We start from the raw sequence: 23,603 nt of genomic DNA, 5'->3' as shown, positions 1-23,603 counted from the left end.
CAGGCTCAGCAGTTACGGCTTACGGGCTCTAGAGGACAGGCTCCGTGGCTGCAGCACATGGCTCAGTTGCTCTGAGGCATATGGAATCTTCCCAGACTAGGGTTCAAACCCATGTCCCCTGCATTGTCAGGTGGATTCTTATCCAACTGGTCCACAAGGGAAGTCCCCTCGTTTATTTTTAAACTAATATTTCTCCTCCTACTGATTGCCCTTGAGGGTCCATTACCAGAGTTATATTATCATCCTCCTTTCTGACCCACTCCCTCACTCCCACATTCCACATTCCATTTTTCTAAAAAAAAATTATTTTGAAATTGCCTCTAATGGTAGCAAATCCAATGTAATTTGAATATGCAGATGACACCACCCTTATGGCAGAAAGTGAAGAGGAACTAAAAAGCCTCTTGATGAAAGTCAAAATGGAGAGTGAAAAACTTGGCTTAAAGCTCAACATTCAGAAAACGAAGATCATGGCATCCGGTCCCATCACTTCATGGGAAATAGATGGGGAAACAGTGGAAACAGTGTCAGACTTTATTTTTCTGGGCTCCAAAATCACTGCAGATGGTGACTGCAGCCATGAAATTAGAAGACGCTTACTCCTTGGAAGGAAAGTTATGACCAACCTAGATAGCATACTGAAAAGCAGAGACATTACTTTGCCAACAAAGGTCCATCTAGTCAAGGCTATGGTTTTTCCTGTGGTCATGTATGGATGTGAGAGTTGGACTGTGAAGAAGGCTGAGGGCCGAAGAATTGATGCTTTTGAACTGTGGTGTTGGAGAAGACTCTTGAGAGTCCCTTGGACTGCAAGGAGATCCAACCAGTCCATTCTGAAGGAGATCAGCCCTGGGATTTCTTTGGAAGGAACGATGCTGAAGCTGAAACTCCAGTACTTTGGCCACCTCATGCGAAGGGTTGACTCATTGGAAAAGACTCTGATGCTGGGAGGGACTGGGGGCAAGAGGAGAAGGGGACGACAGAGGATGAGATGGCTGGATGGCATCACCGACTCGATGGTCGTGAGTCTGAGTGAACTCCGGGAGTTGGTGATGGACAGGGAGGCCTGGCGTGCTGTGATTCATGGGGTCGCAAAGAGTCAGACACGACTGAGCGACTGATCTGATCTGATAAAAACCTATTGACTATACCTAAGAATCTTATTTTTAATTAGTATATATGCTACAACAGAAAAGGATACTATAAATTCAGTGTTGATTCCTTTGTTACTCAGGCTAGTGCCATGAATTATCCAGCAGTCATCTATCTGACAAAGGCACTGAGTCATGTGTAGTATATGCACTACCTTTTTTCACAAAGGCCTCAGAGATCAAGTGCTTATTACTTAAAACATTTTACAGAGTAATCCCCTGAAACTCGGCCACCTATACATTTACTTATACTCACCACAGGGCTATAGAAAGGAAGAAGATTTTCAAATGCACAGGAACACTTCTGTTTGCTTAACTGGCCCTCCTTTAGTCCCTGAGTTATAGTCTCCTAAAACAAATAAACAAAAAGATCTGTTATCAAAAAACCGAAAATTTCTAAAGCCACATCTGGCGAATAAACACAAGTCAGTTTATCCAGTTCCCCACTGATCTTACAGGCATTTCAAATGTTCCAAACTGAACCCGCCATCATCCCTCCTGGTCTAACCCAAACATGTGCTCCACTGAAGGCACCACCACCCACCAGGCCTGCTGCACAAACCAAAAATGTAGGGGAGCGCCAAGACGTCCTCCTCTGCGGCCAGTCCCTCCAGCTAAGGGTTTAGTTCTACTCTACTAAATCTCTCCCATCTCACCCCTGCTCTCCATCCACTCTTCCACTGTCTAAGCTCTCACTCTTTCTCCTTGAAGATTACCAGCCACAAGAGCCTGTTGGTTGGTCTCCTGTCTTGCAGCTTCAACTCATTCTAATCCTCTACTACTTCTGGAGTAACCTTTCTAAACAAGTCATATCACTTGATGCTTAAAAAAAAAAACTCTAGTAGTTCCCCAGTTTCCTCAAGATTAAGTCCAAATTCCATTAAGTATGGCATATCAGAATTTTCAAGACATATCCCTGGTTTATTCTCAGCCCACTTTCTTCCTATATTCTTATCACATAAAAATTAAGTAACACCTACATCCCTCCCTCCAAAAAAAAAAAAACAACAACAAACAATGGGGAAAATACTTGTAACAAATATGCAAAAGATATAGAATTACCCAAGGAGTTCATACAAAAATCAAGATGGATAAGTTTATAAAGCAGGAAACACAAATAATATACAAATATATGGAAAGATATTCAATCTCACTAATAATAAAAAATTATTAAGGCTATGGTTTTTCCAGTGGTCATGTATGGATGTGAGAGTTGGACTGTGAAGAAAGCTGAGCGCCGAAGAATTGATGCTTTTGAACTGTGGTGTTGGAGAAGACTCTTGAGAGTCCCTTGGACTGCAAGGAGATCCAACCAGTCCATTCTGAAGGAGATCAGCCCTGGGATTTCTTTGGAAGGAATGATGCTGAAGCTGAAACTCCAGTACTTTGGCCACCTCATGCGAAGGGTTGACTCATTGAAAAAGACCCTGATGCTGGGAGGGATTGGGGCCAGGAGGAAGAGGGGATGACAGAGGATGAGATGGCTGGATGACATTACTGACTCGACGGACGTGAGTTTGAGTGAACTCCGGGAGATGGTGATGGACAGGGAGGCCTGGCGTGCTGCTATTCATAGGGTGGCAAAAGAGTCAGACACGACTGAGCGACTGAACTGAACTGAGAAAGAATATGCTCAAAGAAAGCATATGCTAACAATCCTGCACATATTCAGGAAGAATACTTCTTAAGACAAGTTCACAGTAAATTTTGAAAACCGATTTTTTGGAAAATTGAGTATTAAACAAACTGGTTCTCAGTGAAAAGTTTTTAAGTGTATTGATGTGGAGTCAGGAAAAGTGCTTATAATGTTAAGTGAAAAGAACGGCCTCCAAAAATTGTATAACTGGTGAGAAGTATATGAAAAGCACATAAATAAATACACCAATTTACATCAGCTGTTAGTTTGAGTATAAACTTAAAAGTTTTTTCTTTCTCTATTTCCCCAAATTAATGTAAAATTAAAAAATAAAAACACTAACAATAAAATTTGAGAGCAGAAAGCAATCCATACTTTCTTTTCCTGAAGAAAGCATTTTATACTTTTCTCCTACCTTTGTTAACACCTGGAAAATATTAGAAAGAAATTCACATGAAATATCCTTCAAGATTTTCAAGTGGAAATCCTCTTGGGTTAAATCAGACTTTTTAGTTTCTTCTGTGTTAGACTCCACCGAGTTCTCTGGTTTCTTCTGACAATGTTCCATATTTTGTAAGACACGAATCAGGCTGTCTATTAGAGGAAGATCCACTGTACAAACAAATCAAGGGGCAAGGAATCAGCCAGTTAAATTTGGTTACCATTCATTCATTCCTGCACACGTACTGAACACCTACGAATACCAGACACCACGGTATTTTAGGTACTGTAGATATGGCGGGAAACAAGATTGTCAAGGGCTCAGACACCAAGAGGTTTACGTTTTTATACTCTCAAATAAGCAAATGAATAAAACAGAATGAAAAAGAAACCCAAAATGATGAAAAAGAACAGATATCAAAAAATATAATTCAGGAACTGCCTCCCCCCCACATTTAAGTTTGTAGTTTGAAAATACCAGGGAAATGGATAAAAAATAGTCAACATGGAGATATATGCTTTAAGTTATTAGACTTTTAAGGATTTTTTTAAAAATGGGGGGCATTACAATTGTATTTTGAGACAGTTATAAAGGAAATGGATAAAAAATAGTCAACGTGGAGATACGTGCTTTAAGTTATTAGATTTTAAGGATTTTTTTGTAATGAGGGGCATTATAACTGTATTTTGAGAGTTATAAAGTTATTAACCTTACTAAATCTCAGATATACTCACAAAACAAAGTTAATAAATCATATACTGAAGTATTTCAATATAAATGTACATAATGAAAAATATGACAATATGCAGATCAAACATAACTATCAACACATTTAAATGGTTTAACTCATTTACTGAGAAGAAATCAACACATCTAAAGCAAAGTATTCAGAAAGGTTGAAAAAAATAATATAGACAAAGGTATTAGAGGCAAATGCAAACAAACAAAAGGAAAACAGGGGATATGAACTTTATATCTGATTTAAAAGGATTTAAGCAAAAAAAATAAGTATTATGGGAAACAAAGATGGGCAATTTATAACGAATGTCTATATACTAAACAATATGCCATCAACATTCATTAAACTACAAATGATGAAAAGAAAAGGACAAACATATTGGCAGTAAAAGATATTAATTTTCCCTCTTTTCACAGCAAATCAAGTCAAAAGAAGTAACTAAGGTTTATGGAAGACCTAATAAGCATAACAGCTGACAACTCCAACATTTACAGTCCAGCTCAGGCCTTTCTTCTCCACTCCAGACTCAAGACTGTCAGCTCAACTGCTCCAGCTGGACATGGAGTCGACATCTCAACCTTACCAGGTTTAAAAACCAGTCTTTTCTATCTTTCTGCTGCTGCTGCTAAATCAGTCACTTCAGTCGTGCCTGACGCTGTGAGACCCCATAGACGGCAGCCCACCAGGCTCCCCCGACCCTGGGATTCTCCAGGCAAGAACACTGGAGTGGGCTGCCATTTCCTTCTCCAATGCATGAAAGTGAAAAGTGAAAGTGAAGTCGCTCAGTCGTGTCCGACCCTCAGCGACCCTATGGACTGCAGCCTTCCAGGCTCCTCCGTCCATGGGATTTTCCAGGCAAGAGTACTGGAGTGGGGTGCCATGTCTACCTTAGTAAATGGCAATTCTTTTACACAAAAATGCCAGAGCTTGACTTTTCTCATGCTTCTCATTCTACGAGTTGGCAAATCTTGTTGGCACTATTTAAAAATGATCAGAATCTGACTATTTTTCCCCACCACCTCCCCATTACCACCTCAATCAAGTTATACCATCTCTTGCCTCAAGTTCATAGCAGCCTCCTAACTAGTCTCCCTTTTGCCCCCACAGAAAGCCTGCTAAAGTCTGCTCACGTCTGTCCATTCTCTGCTTAAAACTCCCACAGTTCCCTAACTCATTCAGAGCAAAAGGCAAAATCAGGCCCTCCCCATCCAACCCCCATTATCTCTCTGGCCCCAGGTGCTATTTCTCTTTCTCATGTGGTCATCACCCCAAGCATATACAGCTTCACTGCTCTTCTTCAAATATACCAGGCATACTTCTAATTTGGGGCTTTTACACTTGCTGTTGTCTGGAATGCTTTCTGCCCAAGTATTCACATGACTCACTTCATTACCTCTCTCACATTTGTACTTAATGTCATCTCCTCAGTCACATAACTTATCCATAAATGCAAAAAAAACACTTGAAAAAGAACAAAGCTACTGGAGGTGATGGAATTCCAGTTGAGCTCTTTCAAATCCTGAAAGATGATGCTGTCAAAGTGCTGCACTCAATATGCCAGCAAATCTGGAAAACTCACCAGTGGCCACAGGACTGGAAAAGGTCAGTTTTCATTCCAATCCCAAAGAAAGGCAATGCCAAAGAATGCTCGAACTACCACACAATTGCACTCATCTCACACACTAATAAAGTAATGCTCAAAATTCTCCAAGCTAGGCTTCAGCAACATGTGAACCATGAACTTCCAGATGTTCAAGCTGGTTTTAGAAAAGGCAGAGGAACCAGAAATCAAATTGCCAACATCCGCTGGATCATGGAAAAAGGAAGAGAGTTCCAGAAAAACATCTATTTCTGCTTTATTGACTATGCCAAAGCCTTTGAATGTGTGGATCACAATCAACTGTGGAAAATTCTGAAAGAGATGGGAATATCAGACCTCCTGACCTGCCTCTTGAGAAATCTGTATGCAGGTCAGGAAGCAACAGTTAGAACTGGACATGGAACAACAGACTGGTTCCAAATAGGAAAAGGAGTACGTCAAGGCTGTATATTGTCACCCTGCTTATTTAATTTATATGCAGAGTACATCATGAGAAACGCTGGACTGGAAGAAACACAAGCTGGAATCAAGATTGCCGGGAGAAATATCAATAACCTCAGATATGCAGATGACACCATCCTTATGGCAGAAAGTGAAGAGGAACTAAAAAGCCTCTTGATGAAAGTGAAAGTGGAGAGTGAAAAAGTTGGCTTAAAGCTCAACATTCAGAAAACGAAGATCATGGCATCTGGTCCCATCACTTCATGGGAAATAGATGGGAAACAGTGTCAGACTTTATTTTTCTGGGCTCCAAAATCACTGCAGATGGTGAATGCAGCCATGAAATTAAAAGACACTTACTCCTTGGAAGGAAGGTTATGACCAACCTAGATAGCATATTCAAAAGCAGAGACATTACTTTGGCAACAAAGGTCCGTCTAGTTAAGGCTATGGTTTTTCCTGTGGTCATGTATGGATGTGAGAGTTGGACAGTGAAGAAAGCTGAGCACCAAAGAATTGATGCTTTTGAACTGTGGTGTTGAAGACTCTTGAGAGTCCCTTGGACTGCAAGGAGATCCAACCAGTCCATCCTAAAGGAGATCAGTCCTGGGTGTTCATTGGAAGGACTGATGTTGAAGCTGAAACTCCAATACTTTGGCAACTTCATGCGAAGAGTTGACTCATTGGAAAAGACCCTAATGATGGGAAGGATTGGGGGCAGGAGGAGAAGGGGACGACAGAGGATGAGATGGCTGGATGGCATCACCGACTCGATGGACATGGGTTTGGGTAGATTCCGGGAGTTGGTGATGGACAGGGAGGGCTGGCGGCTGCAATTCATGGGGTCACAAAGAGTCGGACACGACTGAGCGACTGAACTGAACTGAACCGAACTGAATAAAATAGAAATAGATTAGTATCTCCTCAAATGGTACAACATAAATAGCTTAAGCCTAAAACAGCATCATGATTAATGAAGCTCTAGAATCATGGTGGATTAAAGTGAGGAAAAAGGTAAAGATCACCATTATTACATAACCCCAGAGGTACAAGGCAATCCATTAAATAATAAAGAGGCAGAAAAGTGAAAAAACATATCTAGGTTAAACTAAAAGGAGTGTCAGATAAAGTCCAAAATTACCACTGGAACAACCACTAAAAACAGTAAGAGAATTCAGCTGGAGAAGGAAATGGCAATGCACTCCAGTATTCTTGCCTGAGAAATCCCAAGAACAGAGAAGCCTGGCGGGCTACAGTCCATGAGTTCGCAAACAGCTGACATAACTTAGTGACTAAGCAACAGACGCAAAATTAATATACAGAAACCCAACACACACACACACACACACAGAAGTTGCTCAGTCGTGTCCGACTCTTTGCGACCCCATGGATTGTAGCCCACCAGGCTCCTCGGTCCATGGGATTTTCCAGGCATGAATACTGGAGTGGGTTGCAGTTTCCTTCTCCAAGAAACCCAACAGTCCTCATATTTTCCAACAGTAATCAGTGGAAGATACCACAGACAATAGCAACACACAAAATATTCACGAATAAACCTAATAAGAAATATGAAGATCTGTATGAAAAAAATCATAAAACATTACTGAGAGACATAAGACTTAAACAAATGGAAAAGCACATGTTCTCAGATAGTCTATAAATTTAACATCTCAATCAAAAAAGTCAAGAAGATGTTTGGTTTTGTTTTGTTTGGAACTTGTCAATCTAATTCAGTGTTTAAAAAAAAGAATAATAGTCAAAAACATACTGAAATATTAGAATGAAGGAGGACTAGCCCTACTAGGTATCAAAACATAAAGTCTTAATAATTAAAACAGTATTGCTATGGATACATGAATAGAGCAACAGAAATGAATCAAGTACATATGGCAATATAAAACGCAGGAACAGTGAACTTTCAAATCCGTGTGGGTAAACTGGTCTATTCACTCAGCAATGCTGAGGCAGCTGGGCAGCCATCTGGAAAAAACGTGAAACCACATCTCACATGTAACAGCAGAATAATTCTAGATGGGTCATGGATTTAATTGTATTAGTCATAAAAAATTATTCTGTGAAAGACCATGTGTTTGCAGAGGAAAATATTCATTTTTACTTCTCAATGAAAAAAGCTGCCTAAAAAACAAGAAAAAAAAAAGTATGGATGTGAGTGTATAGTAGTTATCTCTGAATGGTCAGATTACAAGCACTAGATTTCCTTTTATAAATTTAAATTTTTTTTGTACTGAGCATGTGGTATTTTTTTATTCAAGGGAATAAAAGCACCAAAAAAATGGAAGAAAGGAATAAAAGGAACAACAAACACATCTGATGAACCAGAATTTAACTTAGTGAGCTAAAATTATACTTGCCTTTTCCTATCTTTAGGTACTCTTGTTCAGTCTGTGAAGCGTAGATGGCAGACAACACTGAGAAAACAGAGGCCAGCACTGTTTTCTGTTCCTGCAGTATGATGGGCGGATCATCAGACTGGCAGAATTCGTGGCACACCAGGTCAAAAAGTAAATTCCAAGTGTCTTTCCCAGTATCTGGACACTGTACTTGATAAAGATGATGAAGAAAGTAACAATTAAAAAACAGAAAACAATTAAACGAATACCTATTGTGCTCCCCCATTCAACATCTTACCAATTGCTTGAATTCCATCGTCTACTGTGGTGAGCAGCTGTAAGATATGCATGTAAACATCAAGCCCTTCTGGATTTTCAGAGCTAAATACAAAAAGCAAAAGCATTAAATCAACTCTCAGTCTGTGGAATTGTGACCATTCATTTATTCAGTAAATATTTATCATGGTACTAGGCACTGCCCTACATGCTAAGGATAAAAAAGGGAACAGGACAAAGTCCTTACATTCTAATGGAGGAAACAGTCAAAAAACAAATATTATGTAGTACAATCAACACACACTGGGCAAGAAGTAAAAATTCGATTTGACCTTGGCCCATGAAAGTAACAATGCAGAAACCTACCAGGTGACAGATACTTCACCATGCTGGTTTACTTGAATCATCAGACAAAAAGTGACTGAGACTTCTACAGAATGAACTGTAAGGCCCACTGCACCCAGCACTGACAATAACGATGTTCTTAAAACTTCATAGGATCATCTTACCAGCCGAGCTGAGAACACTAAAACCTGATAAGTATAATTTTTGTGATAAACAGTCTGGATTCCTAAACTCACAGGCTTAGTTCTTCAACCACACAATTAAGTGAAAAGATAGTGAACAACAACTAAAAGATGGTTCATAAGTACCTACAGCTTGCAGGCACTATGTTAGAGGCTGGGAAAACAGATACATACACGACACCCTTACCTTCATGAAATTTACTGTCTAAAAGCAAAGATGATAATTACAGGGATAATAAATAACAGTAGAGTGATATGAATGTAACACTAGAAGATATCCAAGTAGCAGACTTAATTTAGTTTGGAGAGTCAGGGAATGTATCCTAAGAGAAACAGTTTGCCCTGAAAGGGGCAGAGAAATGTTGGAGGCAGAGACAACATGGTGTGCAATGGCTTGGAGTCACAATGGCTTGGTTCAGTTGAAGGAAATTTCCTATAGCTGAAACAGAGGACAGGAATAAGGATGGAGAAGCACTGTATAGGGCCTTTTAAGCCAGAAAAATCTGGACCTCATTCAAAGGAAGGCAACTGAAGAGTCTGAAGCATCAAAGTGAGATGATTAGTGTATGTTCTAAAAAGACAGCTCTATAGTCTCGGCCTGGAAAAGCGAGCCTTGAGGCTGGGAACTCAGGTTAAGAGAATGGTGCAGCTGTCCAGCTGTGCAACTGTCCATTGTAGCCTGGCAGGGGCACAAAGTTCCAGAAAAGTCAGGAAAAGACACTTCCTTGGTGGTCCAGTAGTTAAGAATTTGCCTTGCAATGTGGAAGATGCAGGTTCAATCCCCAGGCGGTTCAATGCCCACATGCCAAGGGGCAACTAAGCCTGGTGCACCGCAATGAGTGAGTCTGTGTGGCGCAAACAAAGATCCTGCATGCCACAACTAAGGCCTGCTGAAGCCAAATAAATAAGTGTTTTTAAAAAGTTAGGAACAAGGCTTGGAGGTTGACTGGCCATGGGAAAGGGGTGGGAGAGGGAAGTGTCAGTAATGGCTTCCACATTTCTCCCACATTATCCAAATGGAATAATGATTACCTCATTTATTGAGATTGAGAATACTGAAGAAGCAGGTCTGGGGGGAAATGATGAGTTTTATGCTCACCTGGATAAAGGACATAAAATTTAAAGGTTTTATTGTCGATTATTTGGAATTCCCTGGCGGTCCAGTTGTTAAAACTCTGCACTGTCACTGCTGAAGGCCCAGGTTCAATTCCTGGTCAGGGAACTAAGATCCTACAAGCCACAGGGAGTAGCCAAAAAAAAAAGTAGGGCATAAAGCATTAACAGTGAGTTGACCAGCAGGCAGATCAATTTATAAATTAATTTTCTAGTGACTAGCAAAAAACAGTTTCAGTGATCTACAAAATCTAGTAATCACTCTTAGGAAGATACCAGAGCCCAAAAGGCAGTCACTTATCCGAGACTGGCACATATATGGAAGGAGCAAGAAAACAAATGATACCTGACACTAAATGAAGAAGGTGTCACATGGCCAGTAAAAAATAAAGCACAAAGAAAATCTTTTCCATTTGATATAAAATTATACAAAACTGCAGAAGATTTTACCCTACTTCTAAGTAATATTACGGAGAAGGCAATGGCAACCCACTCCAGTACTCTTGCCTGGAAAATCCCATGGATGGAGGAGCCTGGTAGGCTGCAGTCCATGGGGTCGCGAAGAGTCAGACACGACTGAGCAACTTCACTTTCACTTTTCACTTTCATGCATTGGAGAAGGAAATGGCAACCCACTCCAGTGTTCTTGCCTGGAGAATCCCAGGGACAGGGGAGCCTGGTGGGCTGCTGTCTATGGGGTCGCACAGAGTCGGACACGACTGAAGCGACTTAGCAGCAAGTAATAGTATCAGAACAGGTATTTTGCAACCATTATGATTCTTGCAAAGAGCAAATACACTGTCACCAATATTAGTAGTGAATCAAACCTGTCAAAGATCAGCTATGTGCTACTCATCCCGCCGAAAGGAAACTAAGAAGACATATGTAAGGATGCTTCTAGCAACGGGGTTTTCCCAGAACATTTTGCACAGAAGAGCTCACCTACCGCACTTGTTTGGCAGCTTCAAGAACACACGGCACAATTCGAAACACTGGCTGTTGTTCAGAATCTTCCTGGGGTTGGTCCAGAGCCTGAACAGCCCCACTTTTAATCCATTCCAACATTAGCTTCTCATCCAAATCAAACAGCTTATCCACAACCTCCCCAACCTTTACCAGCAAGTCAACTGCAGAGAATAAAAGCAACATTGAAATAAGAAACAAAATTTTTAAACCAGTAAGTCTAATCAAAATTCCTAAAACTATGTCAAGAAAGCTAAATCCTATCAAAGCATTACTTATTCCAAGCGCAATCTGTTTACTACCTTCGTTTAAATTTGCTTGTGTTCCTTCATTTTCAAGTGGGAGATTTATCAGTATCTTGAGAGCTTAAGAAGAAAGTTTATATCTTGAACTGAAATAGTTTCTCACCTAACACTTAGTTTTTAAGTGACCTCTAGAAATAGTTATGTGGTTTCCTAAAAATTAAATATAATTTTAAAGATTTTTTTTCTAGATTACATGGTGACTTACCATTTGTTGAACTTGACATGATAAAGCAAATACTATCATAAATAGCTGGATTTTCTCGAATTCTTTCAACCCAGACACTGGCCACTTCTGTCTGGGAAAGGCAAGTAAGCAACAACCTACGTGAAAAATGTAAGCTTAATAGCTATCTTTCAAAACAGTAAAGAAAATTCAAGAGGGAAAGGGCAACTCTATTCTCCTGGGTCCCCTTATGGGTAAGTATAGAGAATCTATAAAAACAAGAAAGCATACCTGCTTGTTTCCAGCAGAGTAGGAGGGTCTGAATCATACAAACAGTGCAGCAATACCTGGCTACAAAACCAAAAAATGGTAACCCAAAATGCCTCACTTCTCTCATTTCAAATATCACAACAGAATGTTTAACTTTTTAAACGTTTTAAATGTGAAAATATGGCTTACAAACATAAAAACCAGGAAGACACAAATCTACACTTGGGCAACAATTATAAAGCAAGACATAGAACAGAGCTGCATCTCTGTAGCCACTCTGTGTCTCTTACGAATCACAGTTCTCCTTCCCACCTAGAAATGACTACTATCCTGACTTTTCCAGCAATCATTTTCCTGGTTTACCCTATAGTTCATTTATATATTTTGGTTTTGAACTTTATATGAAAGAAATGATATTGTATGTACTCTTTTGCATCTGAGCTCTTCTGCCCAACACCATCTCTTTACAATCTACCCATCTTGTTCCTGTAGCTGCAGATTCACTGCTGTGGAGCATTTCATTGAATGAATATAAAACAATTTGTTTTTCCAGCCTACTACTGATGAACATTTGGGTTGATTCCAATTTGGGGCTATTTCAAGCAATAGTCATAATACTTCTTGTATGAGTATCCTGATTTGTGTGTGCAATTTCTCTTACCATATACCTATAAGCGGCATCACTGGGTCACAGTGCATCTTCTAATTTGACTAAGTAATGCCCAAGTGTCCCAAAGTGGCTGAAGAAATGTACATCTCATCAGCAATGTACACTGTTCCATATTAAGATAAATATTTAATAAATTTATAAAACTTGTCAATATTACTCATTCAGATTTTTACTAGGTATCAGTTCAGTCCAGTTCAGTTGGTCAGTCATGTCCAGCTCTTTGTGACCCCATGAATCGCAGCACACCAGGCCTCCCTGTCCATCACGAACTCCTGGAGTTCACCCAAACTCATGTCCATCGAGTCGGTACTGCCATCCAGCCATCTCATCCTCTGTCATCCCCTTCTCCTTCTGCCCCCAATCCCTCCCAGCATCAGAGTCTTTTCCAATGAGTCAACTCTTCACATGAGGTGGCCAAAGTATTAGGAGTTTCAGCCTCAGCATCATTCCTTCCAAAGAACACCCAGGGCTGATCTCCTTCAGAATGGACTGGTTGGATCTCCTTGCAGTCCAAGGGACTCTCAAGAGTCTTCTCCAACACCACAGTTCAAAAGCATCAATTCTTCGGCGCTCAGCTTTCTTCACAGTCCAACTCTCACATCCATACATGACCACTGGAAAAACCATAGCCTTGACTAGACGGACCTTTGTTGGCAAAGTTAATGTCTCTGCTTTTCAGTATGCTATCTAGGTTGGTCATAACTTTCCTTCCAAGGAGTAAGTGTCTTTTAATTTCATGGCTGCAATCACCTTAGAATCCTTCAATTTGGAATAGTTCCTCAGTCTGTCCTTGACTTTCAGGACCTTGTAGTTCAAAAGCATCAATTCTTCGGCGCTCAGCTTTCTTCACAGTCCAACTCTCACATCCATACATGACCACTGGAAAAACCATAGCCTTGACTAGACGGACCTTTGTTGGCAAAATAATAGGTATCACTAGACACCAAACATAATCCTGAATCGTTTATTCCATGAATGATTACAAGTTATGGAAGAATAAATACCTTAAACTAGGATCTTAAAGTCCTTCCACACCTAGAAGAAGTAATAACCTCTATTTTGGAGGCCCCAGGTACTTGAATCCTGTGATAAGCCCTACAGCTCTTCCTGAAAATAACCTAGAACAGTTTTCTTAACCTACTGTAGGCACATATTTCTTTAAGATTCTGATTAACAGAATTAGAAGAGACCTATCCTCTAAGCAGAAGTCTGAGAGCCTTTGAATCACAGGGGCAACCCTGTATCCTCTAGTCTGTTGGCAAGCCATTTCACCCACCATCTAAGTCAAAATTCTCCGGGTGACTATGGTCAACAACTCTTGTTGTTTTAGACTCCAGCTCTGCACCTCTGGATTCCCTGAGCCTGAACTGTTTTGTACTCTGGTCAGGTGCTCCATCGCCAAGCTCTGCCCCACTGGTTCTTATCCCATGTGGGTGACTATTCGGGCCGCTTTGCAACCAATGCTGAAAACAGACTTAAATTCTGAATCGTGTCCACAAGTAGTATGGAAGCCCTCAGATACCATCATCAACACAGAGTGAAGTCCTAGAGCATGCTCACCAGGAGAAAGGAAGTACTACATTCCACGTTTCCCTCTCTCTTATGTATAAGGATTTCCTTAGGGATATGAAATATGAATCTATCTTTTAAAAACATACTTATTATGTAGTAAAACTTACCCAAGATTTTTATCACTGCTGATGGACACACATATCTCCTGGAAACAGGCCATATTACCTAATATTCCCACACAGATTTCCTGCCAAATCAAATTTCACATGTCACAATGGCTCTAAGATGAAAGACATATATACAAAAATAACAACTTGAAAAAAAAAAACTTTCACTGAGCCAAGTTTGGGGAGAGAAAAAGGGAAGCAGCACAGGGGAGCATACTGCCTGTACCTAATTTGACAACTGTCCAGTAGTATTTGAGAGAAGATGAAAAACACATGAAAAAGAAAGATCAAAGGCAGGCAGGAGTTCGTGGAAGAAGAAATCTTACAGATGAACTGAGTCATAATTGATTGATAGGATTTGAATGTACAAACAAGACAGACATTCAAAGGAGAGGGAAAGCGTCAGCCAAGGCAGGAAGGAACAATGCAAAAGAGTGAACAAAGGCTAACAGAAAGCTGCCTGTATTAGCACACAGCTACTGGGTCAGACAAAAAGTCCGTTCAGGTTTTTCCACGACATCGTACACAAACAAACTTTTTGGCCAACCCAGTATTAGTAGCACATGGTGGGAGGAGAGTGTGAGATAAATCCAGCAGGTAGAAAGGATCAGGATTAAGGGCCCTAAATGTCATGTTGAAGAGTTTAGACTTAATCTGAGTTATCTGAAGTCATGAAGGTCCTCAAGAAAGTGGTCAACATACTGTAATATTTTAGGAAAATTATTTTGGCAGCAAAATGTGTAACACATGATAGTGAAAAATTTTTTAAAGAAGCTAACTTGACTAGTAACAGCTAATACTTATTTAGCACTTACTATTCCCAGGCACTACCCTAAGCACTTTCCATGTACCATTTCATATAATAATTCATGAGGTATGTACCATCATTATCCCCATTTTTCAGATGAGGAAATCAAAACACAGAGAAGTTAAACAACTTGCCCAAGATCTCCTACTAGAAAACAACAAAATTCCGGAGGCTAAGCATTTAACCACTATCTCACACTGCATCTCTGAAATCAAGGTGAAGGAAGATGAGGGTGGCAATGGCAGGTATAGAAATGGATCAAGTGGAGAAAGACTCAATGAAACCAGAATAATATGATGGGAGGAAAGAGAAGCAACTGAACATAACTCCTAGGTTTCAAGTTGTTTTATTTCTCTAGTAGGACAGATTGGTTCCATTGACAAAAACAATTAGAAAAGAAAGCACAGGAAAGAACACAATTAATTCAGTTAGGATAGTGCTTCCAAACTTGCTAGAAAATAAAAATCACTCAGGGAATGTACTGAAAATACCAATTTCCATGTCCCATCTCAGATCTATTGAATCAGAATCCCCAGAGTAGGGTGTGGGAAGTTGTTTATCAAGCACATCATGTGATTTTGAAAAGTGGATAAGTGCAACAAGCACTGAGTTTGAACATACACAATTCTGGATTGGAAAATGCAGTATGCAAGCAGACAGTGCTTGATAAAAGGTCAGAGACAGAACACCAGAAATCAGAAGGGAGGCATCCCACAAACACAGATTTGCCACTTAAAGAAAGGTGTCGAGTAGATGAACTCACCAAGTAAGTGAATAAAAAGAGGACAAAGGATCTGATGTACACCTTAAAAGAAGCATGTAGGAAGAAATTAAAAAGGCAAAACAAGTAACAGAGAAGTGACTGGAGAGGTCAGAGACCAGGAGAGTGGGGTGGCACCAAAGTTAAATGAGTAAAGAGCTTCAATAAAATGTGGGTGGTCAAATGTAGGGAAAGCGGTAAACAAAACAGGGGCAGAAGAGCAGCACACACCTTGCCCTTAAAAACTAGAGGGAATAACTGAACTTCCAACCAAACACCCAGTTTTCCAGCCTCAGCTACTCACTGGAATAACCAGGGGGGACTTTAAAAGCTGTCTGGAGCCTCACATTTGGTGAGACTGTTTGATCTGGGAATGGCCTGACCTGCAATTTGTAAGAAGCTTCCTAGGACAAAGCTTCTCAAAATTTGGGCCCTCGTCCTGGTCACAACCTGCCTAACATTACTTGGAAACTTGTCAGAACTCTTTAATCCCACCCAAAACTACTGGATCAGACCCTGGGGGTGGACCCAATAATCACTGATTCTGGGACACGCTGCAGTTGGGAAGCAAACATTTTAGGTGATTCTAACATGTGTCAAAGGCTGAGAATCACTGCCATGAACATGCTATGGTTCAGAGACATATATAATTAATAACAGGACTAACTCCTAAAAGAAGCAATTCTTATTTTCTTAAAATAAAATAAGCTTATTTTCTTTAAGTACTAAGTACCTAAATTTGAAAAAGCTAGGAGAAAGTTATGCAACTGTCAAATCTTTATATTAATATAACAACCTAAGGAAAAAGTGGTTCATTGCTTCAAGAGGTCCTAACTCAGGTGGTGCATTATATGAAATAAAATTTTAAGCCAACATTCAATTTGTAAAAATATACTATAGAATTCTCCACTTCCTTCATAATTTCAAAGAAAGAGAGACGATACAGTACAGCAGTTACTTGGAAGTCAGGCAGGTTAGGCTCAAATCCCAGCTCCATTCTTTCTTAGTTGTATAACCCCAGACCAACTTCTTAACCTGAGACTTGGTTCTTTTATTTACAAAGAAGAGATAAATGCTTACCTCACAGATAGTAAAATGAAAATACTCAGTAAATAGCAGTCATTCATAATTATAATTACTTAATATTTACGAATCAGCCACAACATACACAGCACAGGGCAACCTAAATGGCACTAAAGCACAGAAGACAGTGAGAAGTACAGAACTGTTTTGGTGCGTTTACTATCATCACTGGTCACTGAGAGATTACTTATTGGGGAAGTCTTGGAAGAAAAGTACCACCTTGGAAAACAGATGTGAATATTGAGAGGAGATGGAAGGCACACAGAGGGAGGCCCGGAGAAGGTGATGATCACAGTAAGCTCCTGAGGTGAGGAGCAGACAGGCCATGCTAAATCAGAAGATGACCTGGAGGGCAGATTTTATGCAAGAAATAAAATCAGATTCAAATTATGGAAAGTACTGAGCTATGGCTGTGTTTAGAATTAAGGTTTTTTTAAGCAACGGAGGATTTTATGACTTAAAAAAAAAGGCAATAAACTGAGAAGCGGGTAGTCCAGGCATTGGTCCCTGTTCTGCCACATATAAGCAGCATAATGATAGCTATGACTATCTATAGTGTCTACAGCTGTTAAATCTAAGTATTGATCTCCCTGGTCCAGCCCAAATCTAAAATTCTATGACTGTAATAATTGTAAATAGCACATTACTTGGTACCTGATAATGTTCAATAAACATATGCAGAGTGATAAACATCTGCAGACTGATCTGTAGCCACTTCAGAACAGTAAAGTGAGAAAAATGAAAGACTAGCCAGCACTCTTAGGCCACTGCTCCAAAGAGGCAGCTTTAGAAAGGTACATACTTACTCTTAATCGAGGACATTTGGATTTGGCCAGTACTCCCATAAATATGTCAGGAGCATTAAATTCTTGGAGAAACAAAGCCACATCCTGAAAATAAAAGTGATTATTAACTTGGATGCTGAATATTCCTCCTTAAATCCAATAGCTTAGGCAACCTTTAAAAAAGTGAATTTCATATACACTTCTTTTCAGGCACAAGGTAAAAAATGCATAAGGCTAGGAATTGTGTCCACAGACAAAAGTAACATTAGAGCACTGTGGTATACGGTCTCAAGGCAATGGAACAATTCCACAGGCAAATCTGAAGTGACTGTGATATTCCAGAGGACCGTCCTCCTTTCTCTGCCTTGGATGCAGTTATCTTAGTGATCTTTCTACCCACCAGGAATTCTCATTAATTCATTCAAACACATTGCTGATTCCAGGTATCAGGCTAGAACATGGGAGAAGGGGGAAAAAAGTAAGTCATGATTTTTTTCTTCTAAGAGCTTAACACCTAACAGAGAAAAGAGATAAAAGCTCCTATTGGGTCATGCCCAAAATGAGAACTTTTGTTTTCAAAATCCTCAAGAGAAAAAATTCTGATCACAGCGTAATTGCAACAGCTTCACATGTTCAGCCGAGTCTCCCAGGGACTAAAGGGACACATCACACAGGTGAATGAACTGGGGGTGGACATGTGGCCCAACCTCACTAGAAATGTGAACCCCAAAACTAAATCAATTAGCTGTGGAGATTTTCATTGTAAAATACTGAAATAAAATTAAGCTTCTGGCTGCCTATTGCCTTGGATATTCACCAAACCTATGGCGTGTATTCGCAATAGTTTAACTTAGAACACATGCTAAGTGGCTCAAATGAAAAATGCCCTTCAAAGCACCCTCAAAGAGAAAGGCAGTAATCCTTCAAAGCAGCTGAAACTGTGGTAACCTGCATGACTGCTGGCTAGGAGAGAAATACTATACTTATTCAGAGATCATGGTCAGACAGAACAATATTTTCAAGGATATACTACAAGCTGAAAGTCATAGCACCAGATGCTCTCCACCCTAAGTGATCAAGCTGTCTGTCAAGTGGGCATCTCTCTGCAGCATGCAGGGATTTACTTATTTAATGACAGTTAATGACTCCTAGAGTAGCACAAGGTAGCCCAATATCAATGCCAATAATAGTAATAGCAATGAACATTTATTGAACAAGCAGTAAATCCCACTGAAGTGGTTTGCACACTATCTCATGTAATTCTGAAAACAATCTTAAGAAGTAGTTACAATCATTACACTAATAAGCAAACTCAGGTTTTAAAAGGTTAAGTAACCTGCCCAAGGTTATACAAAAAGTAGGAGAAGAGAGTCAGAATTTGAAATCTGATCAAGCCCATGCTCTTAGCCAGCATGCCATCCTAACTCTTACTCTTAGGTATTCATCCACTCATTCGGTCCTCATAAAATATTTACTGAAAAACTCAAGTAATAGGCACTGTTTTGAACTCTGGAGACATACTAGGGATAAGGTCTCAGTCCCATCTAGTTTTCCTTCTAGAGGGATAAACAAATAATAAACATACAAACAACTAACCTATTAATACATAAATTCTAAGTATTATAAAGAAGATAACAAGATGGTATGTGCTAGAAACCAAGGTAAGGGGGCCTACTCTAGATATATCAGAGACAGTATCTCTGAAGAAGCGATGTTAAGCTTTTAAGACAAGGAACTTAAATCCATCAGAAGAAACAGGCTCAAAACAATCACTGAATAACAAGAATGAACAGGTTCCACGAGAGCAGAGGAGAGGAATCCTGCCTGGAGTGTCTGGGGAGACATCATAGGAGAGGTGACATCTGAGCTGGGCCATGAAAGATGGGGAAGATTTTGTGGGGTGGAGGACATTCCGTGCCGGGAGCTGCATGAGCAGAGCATGAGCGCATGAGAATGCAGGAAGTGCCTGGAAGCCTCTGGCCCTGCTCAAACACCGAGTCGCAGGGGATAAGGCTGGGATGAGCTTTACTGGAAGGACTCTATGCCAGAGAATCAGTAAGCAGCTCTGTTCTCCAGACGCGCTTCAAGAACCACCACAAGAGGACAAAGGGAAGACCAAGAGCATGACCCTCCCTCCACCCATGATCTCAAACAGTAGCTCTATTTCACCTTTTTATATCTGAGGTTTTCACACTAATATTTCACTTGAAAATGAGTTTTATTTCTTTAAAAAAATGTTTTCAAACCAAAGCTTCTTAACAATTGGAGGACAAACAGAGAAGACTTGAACAATACTCTCAACCAACCTGATCAAACTGACATTTACAGGACACTCCACCCAGCAACAGGAGTATACACATTCTTTTTAAGAGAACATGGAACATTTACCAAGACAGATCAAATACTGGGCCATAAAATGAGTCTCAATACATTTAACAGAAGTCAGAGTGTTCACTAACCACAGTAATAGAAAGATATCTGAAAAATCCCCAAATATTTGAAACCTAAACAATGTACTGCTAACTCATTAACCAAAAAAATTTAAGGAAAATTAGAAAGTATTAATTGAACTAAATGCAGTGAAACACAACATATCAGAAGCTGTCCAACAGTTCTGAAGCAATATTTAGAGGAATAGTTATAGTGTTAAATGCCTATATTAAAAAAGAATGATCTCAAATCAACAACCTCAGCTTCGTCCTTAAGAAATTATACAAAGAACAGCATATTAAACCAGAGTAAGCAGAAGAAAGGAAATAATAAAAGATCAAAGTGGAAATCAATGAAGCAGAAAATAGTAAAGCAACAAAGAAAAATCTGTGAGGATTAAGGAACCATCACCACAGATACTAAAAGAATAACAACATACAACTACACCAATAAATTCAATAACTTGGATGAAGTGGATTAACTTCCTGAAGAACACAAACTACCAAAGCAACCAGAACAGCCCTGTATCTATGAAAGAAACTGAATTTTCAGTCTTCCCACAACATACTAACAACCACTAAATGGTGAGTTTTATGGTAATGATTTGTATCTCAATAAAACTCATTTTTTTAAAAAAAAGTAACATATATATATACCAAACAAAAAACAAAATTTTCCCACAAAGAAAACTCCAATATCAGATGGCTTCACTGGTGAATTTCACCAAATATTTAAGGAAGCATCAACAGTAATTGTACACAAACTCTTCCTGAAATGCGAAGAGGAAAAACTTCCCATCTCATTCTGTGAGGACAGCATTACCTTGGTTCCAAATCAGACAATGAAAAGAAACGAATCTCTCTCATAAATATACATGAAATTTCTAAACTACATTTTAGTAACTTGAAAATCAATCAATGTAGTTCATATTCACAAACCAAAAATAAAAACCACATGACCAACTCAACAGATTTAGTGAAAGCATGACAAAATCCAGAGACTTAAGGACTGAACCATTCACCATCTCCTTACTCAACAGTCTTTTCAGTTTCATTTCCAATCCCATACCTCATCCATGGACATATCCCATACTCTGCAAATTTCATTCTCCATTTCTTCATCAAGCTCCATCTGCTGCTCCTCGTCATCCGAGCTGGATTTGGCATTTTCAGGGCTAACCATCTTCAGAAACACAAAGGAAGGAGATGAATAAAGGCTGTCCATAGCACTCCTCCAGTAATATTATCCCATAATCGTTTAGAAGTCACAAAGATTACTATCCTCAAAGTATCTTCTTCTGCAAGAAGCTTATTTAAAAAAACTAGTACCTAGAGCACCTTGGGGAAATACTGCTGCTAGGCACTGGGGTAGAAATATAAAGGTAAGTAAGACTTAACCACTTACTTCCAAGTAGTTTAGGATCCAGTGGGGAAAAGACATAAACTGATAATCACAACAGAAAAGGTAAGTGATTCAACTGAATTGTGGACAGAGTCATGAAAACAAAACGATGGATCAGTGACCTATGTCTGGAAGAAGTTTTCCCAAACTTCTCTTAGGAGGGGATACTGAAGCTAAATCTGAGGGGAAATCGGAGTTTGTCATCCGGAAGAAGAAGAGGAGACAGAAAAGTACAAGAGTTCAGAGTTAAGAAAAGGCCTAGCATGTGTGGGGAATGATGAGCAGTTTAGCGTGCCATGGGCAGATAAATCTGGAAAAGCTGCAAAGAGCCCTGGCTTTCAGTCTAAGAAATATGAGTTTTCCACTGTAGGCAACGCTAACTATGAGGAACTCCCATGGACTTTTTTTTTTTTTTTTTTTTTAATTATTCGGGCAGCTGTGCAGAAGATGGACTAGGGAGGACAGTGATTGAAAGTAGAGGGAAAAGTTAGGGAAACATGAGAAGAACGTTCTCATTTATTGAGGTTCCTATAAGGCAAACTACGGTAAGCATTCTCTGGCTATCATAATCTTATTCAATCTACACAATAACTCTATAAACAATAATACAAATACTACCCCACTTTATAGAAACTAGGAAAGAAGTCGGTTACGTGACGGAGGGCAAACCGCGCTTTTGACATCAGAGCTGCACGAAGCCCAAATAACCATTTATTCTACTACAGCGAAAGTCCTCGAAACATAAATTACGACCTGGGCTTTAGAAACGACAGCGGCAATGGGAGCAAAAACCCACTGCATCACATGCATTGCATGTAAGCAATGCATTTACATGGTCACATATATTTGGAAATTTTGTAAAAATAAAACATTCTAACCAAAAGCATTCCAGCATCCCTGCCATTACACTTCCCCTTTGTATTGAGGGGCACAAAGAGTGGCGCCCGGCAGTTTTGGGGTCCGCGGGTAGACAGCCTGGAGGCCAGGGGTGAGGCCCGGCCGCCGAGGCCTGGGGAGGGGTCGTCGAAGGGACGGCGGCTCCGGGGGCAGGAGGGGGCTGCCCGAGGCGGGGCGGCCGCCTGGGGAGAGTAGGGGGAGCACACGCGAGGCGCGCGTTTCCGCACCTGGATGAGCCCGCTGAGGACGCCGAAGAGCCAGTGCTTGCTGTAGACCGTGCTACCTATGCAGTCCCCCCCGGCCGCGGCCTCCTCGTCCTCGTCCCGACTCGGCGGCGGTGGCGACGGGTTGCGGTCCATGATTCGGCCGCCTCTGGCGCGCGGGAGCTCCTCCGGAAGCCGCGGGAGGAGGCGAGAGACTACCAGGCGCCAGAAGGCCCAGCGCAGCTCCCGCCACAGCGCCCCCTGCTGCCCGGAGCCCTGCCGGCCTGACTACCCGCCCAATGCATATGCCCACTGGGATGGGGAGCCCAAATGTCTTGGTCTTACCCCAGCGCTCTACCCAGGACCCCAGCGCTGTTGTATTCATAATTGTTATTTGTCACCCTCCCTGGACCACATATTCCATCTCTCCAGGAGCTCTTAGCCTGATTGGAATGGCCAGGGTGTGGGGGCAGGGAACAGGACGATGTATCCGCTACAGACGTGAAACTATCGGACCTCTGACCCTTGGGCATAGATGCCATTCTTAAAAACATCGCTATTCTCTCAGGTGTGTTCGGAATCCTGGGAAAGACGAAAGTCACCAGTAAGAATGTCAGTATTACAACTCAGTTCAGTTCAGTCGGTCAGTCGTGTCCGACCGTTTGCGACCCCCATGGACAGCAGCACACCAGGCTTCCTTGTCCATCACCAACTCCCGGAGTTTACCCAAAGTCATGTCCATTGAATCGGTGATGCCATTGAGTCGGTGATGTATTTTCAGCTCCTGCTGCTATTTAGTCTGTTGGTACTAAACCTCAGACCCCATGCTCCCCCACACCCCACAGCAAATATTTTAGAACACCCCTTTAAGGAAATTAAATTTACAGATGATATAACCTACCTCAACATG

General features: G+C 40.6%; 1 protein-coding gene across 1 annotated transcript in view; it reads right to left on the bottom strand.

The window, feature by feature from the left end:
- The window catches only part of SAAL1 (serum amyloid A like 1), a 28,079-nt gene extending 5,177 nt beyond the window's left edge, over positions 1–22,902 (bottom strand). Inside the window, exons 1-11 of the mRNA XM_061440655.1 lie at positions 22,718–22,902; positions 21,261–21,374; positions 17,784–17,867; positions 14,327–14,406; positions 11,999–12,058; positions 11,750–11,865; positions 11,223–11,403; positions 8,659–8,741; positions 8,382–8,570; positions 3,203–3,399; positions 1,408–1,500 (exon numbers count right to left, since the gene is read on the bottom strand). Of these exons, the coding sequence (XP_061296639.1) occupies positions 1,408–1,500; positions 3,203–3,399; positions 8,382–8,570; positions 8,659–8,741; positions 11,223–11,403; positions 11,750–11,865; positions 11,999–12,058; positions 14,327–14,406; positions 17,784–17,867; positions 21,261–21,374; positions 22,718–22,849 (1,329 nt within the window). The 5' untranslated portion in view covers positions 22,850–22,902. The remainder of the gene's footprint in view (positions 1–1,407; positions 1,501–3,202; positions 3,400–8,381; positions 8,571–8,658; positions 8,742–11,222; positions 11,404–11,749; positions 11,866–11,998; positions 12,059–14,326; positions 14,407–17,783; positions 17,868–21,260; positions 21,375–22,717) is intronic.
- Positions 22,903–23,603: the final 701 nt, after the last annotated feature.

This window comes from Bos javanicus, chromosome 15 (genome assembly GCF_032452875.1).
Source record: "Bos javanicus breed banteng chromosome 15, ARS-OSU_banteng_1.0, whole genome shotgun sequence".
NCBI classification, from domain to species: domain Eukaryota; kingdom Metazoa; phylum Chordata; class Mammalia; order Artiodactyla; family Bovidae; genus Bos; species Bos javanicus.
This window is presented reverse-complemented; position numbering and strand designations above follow the sequence as displayed.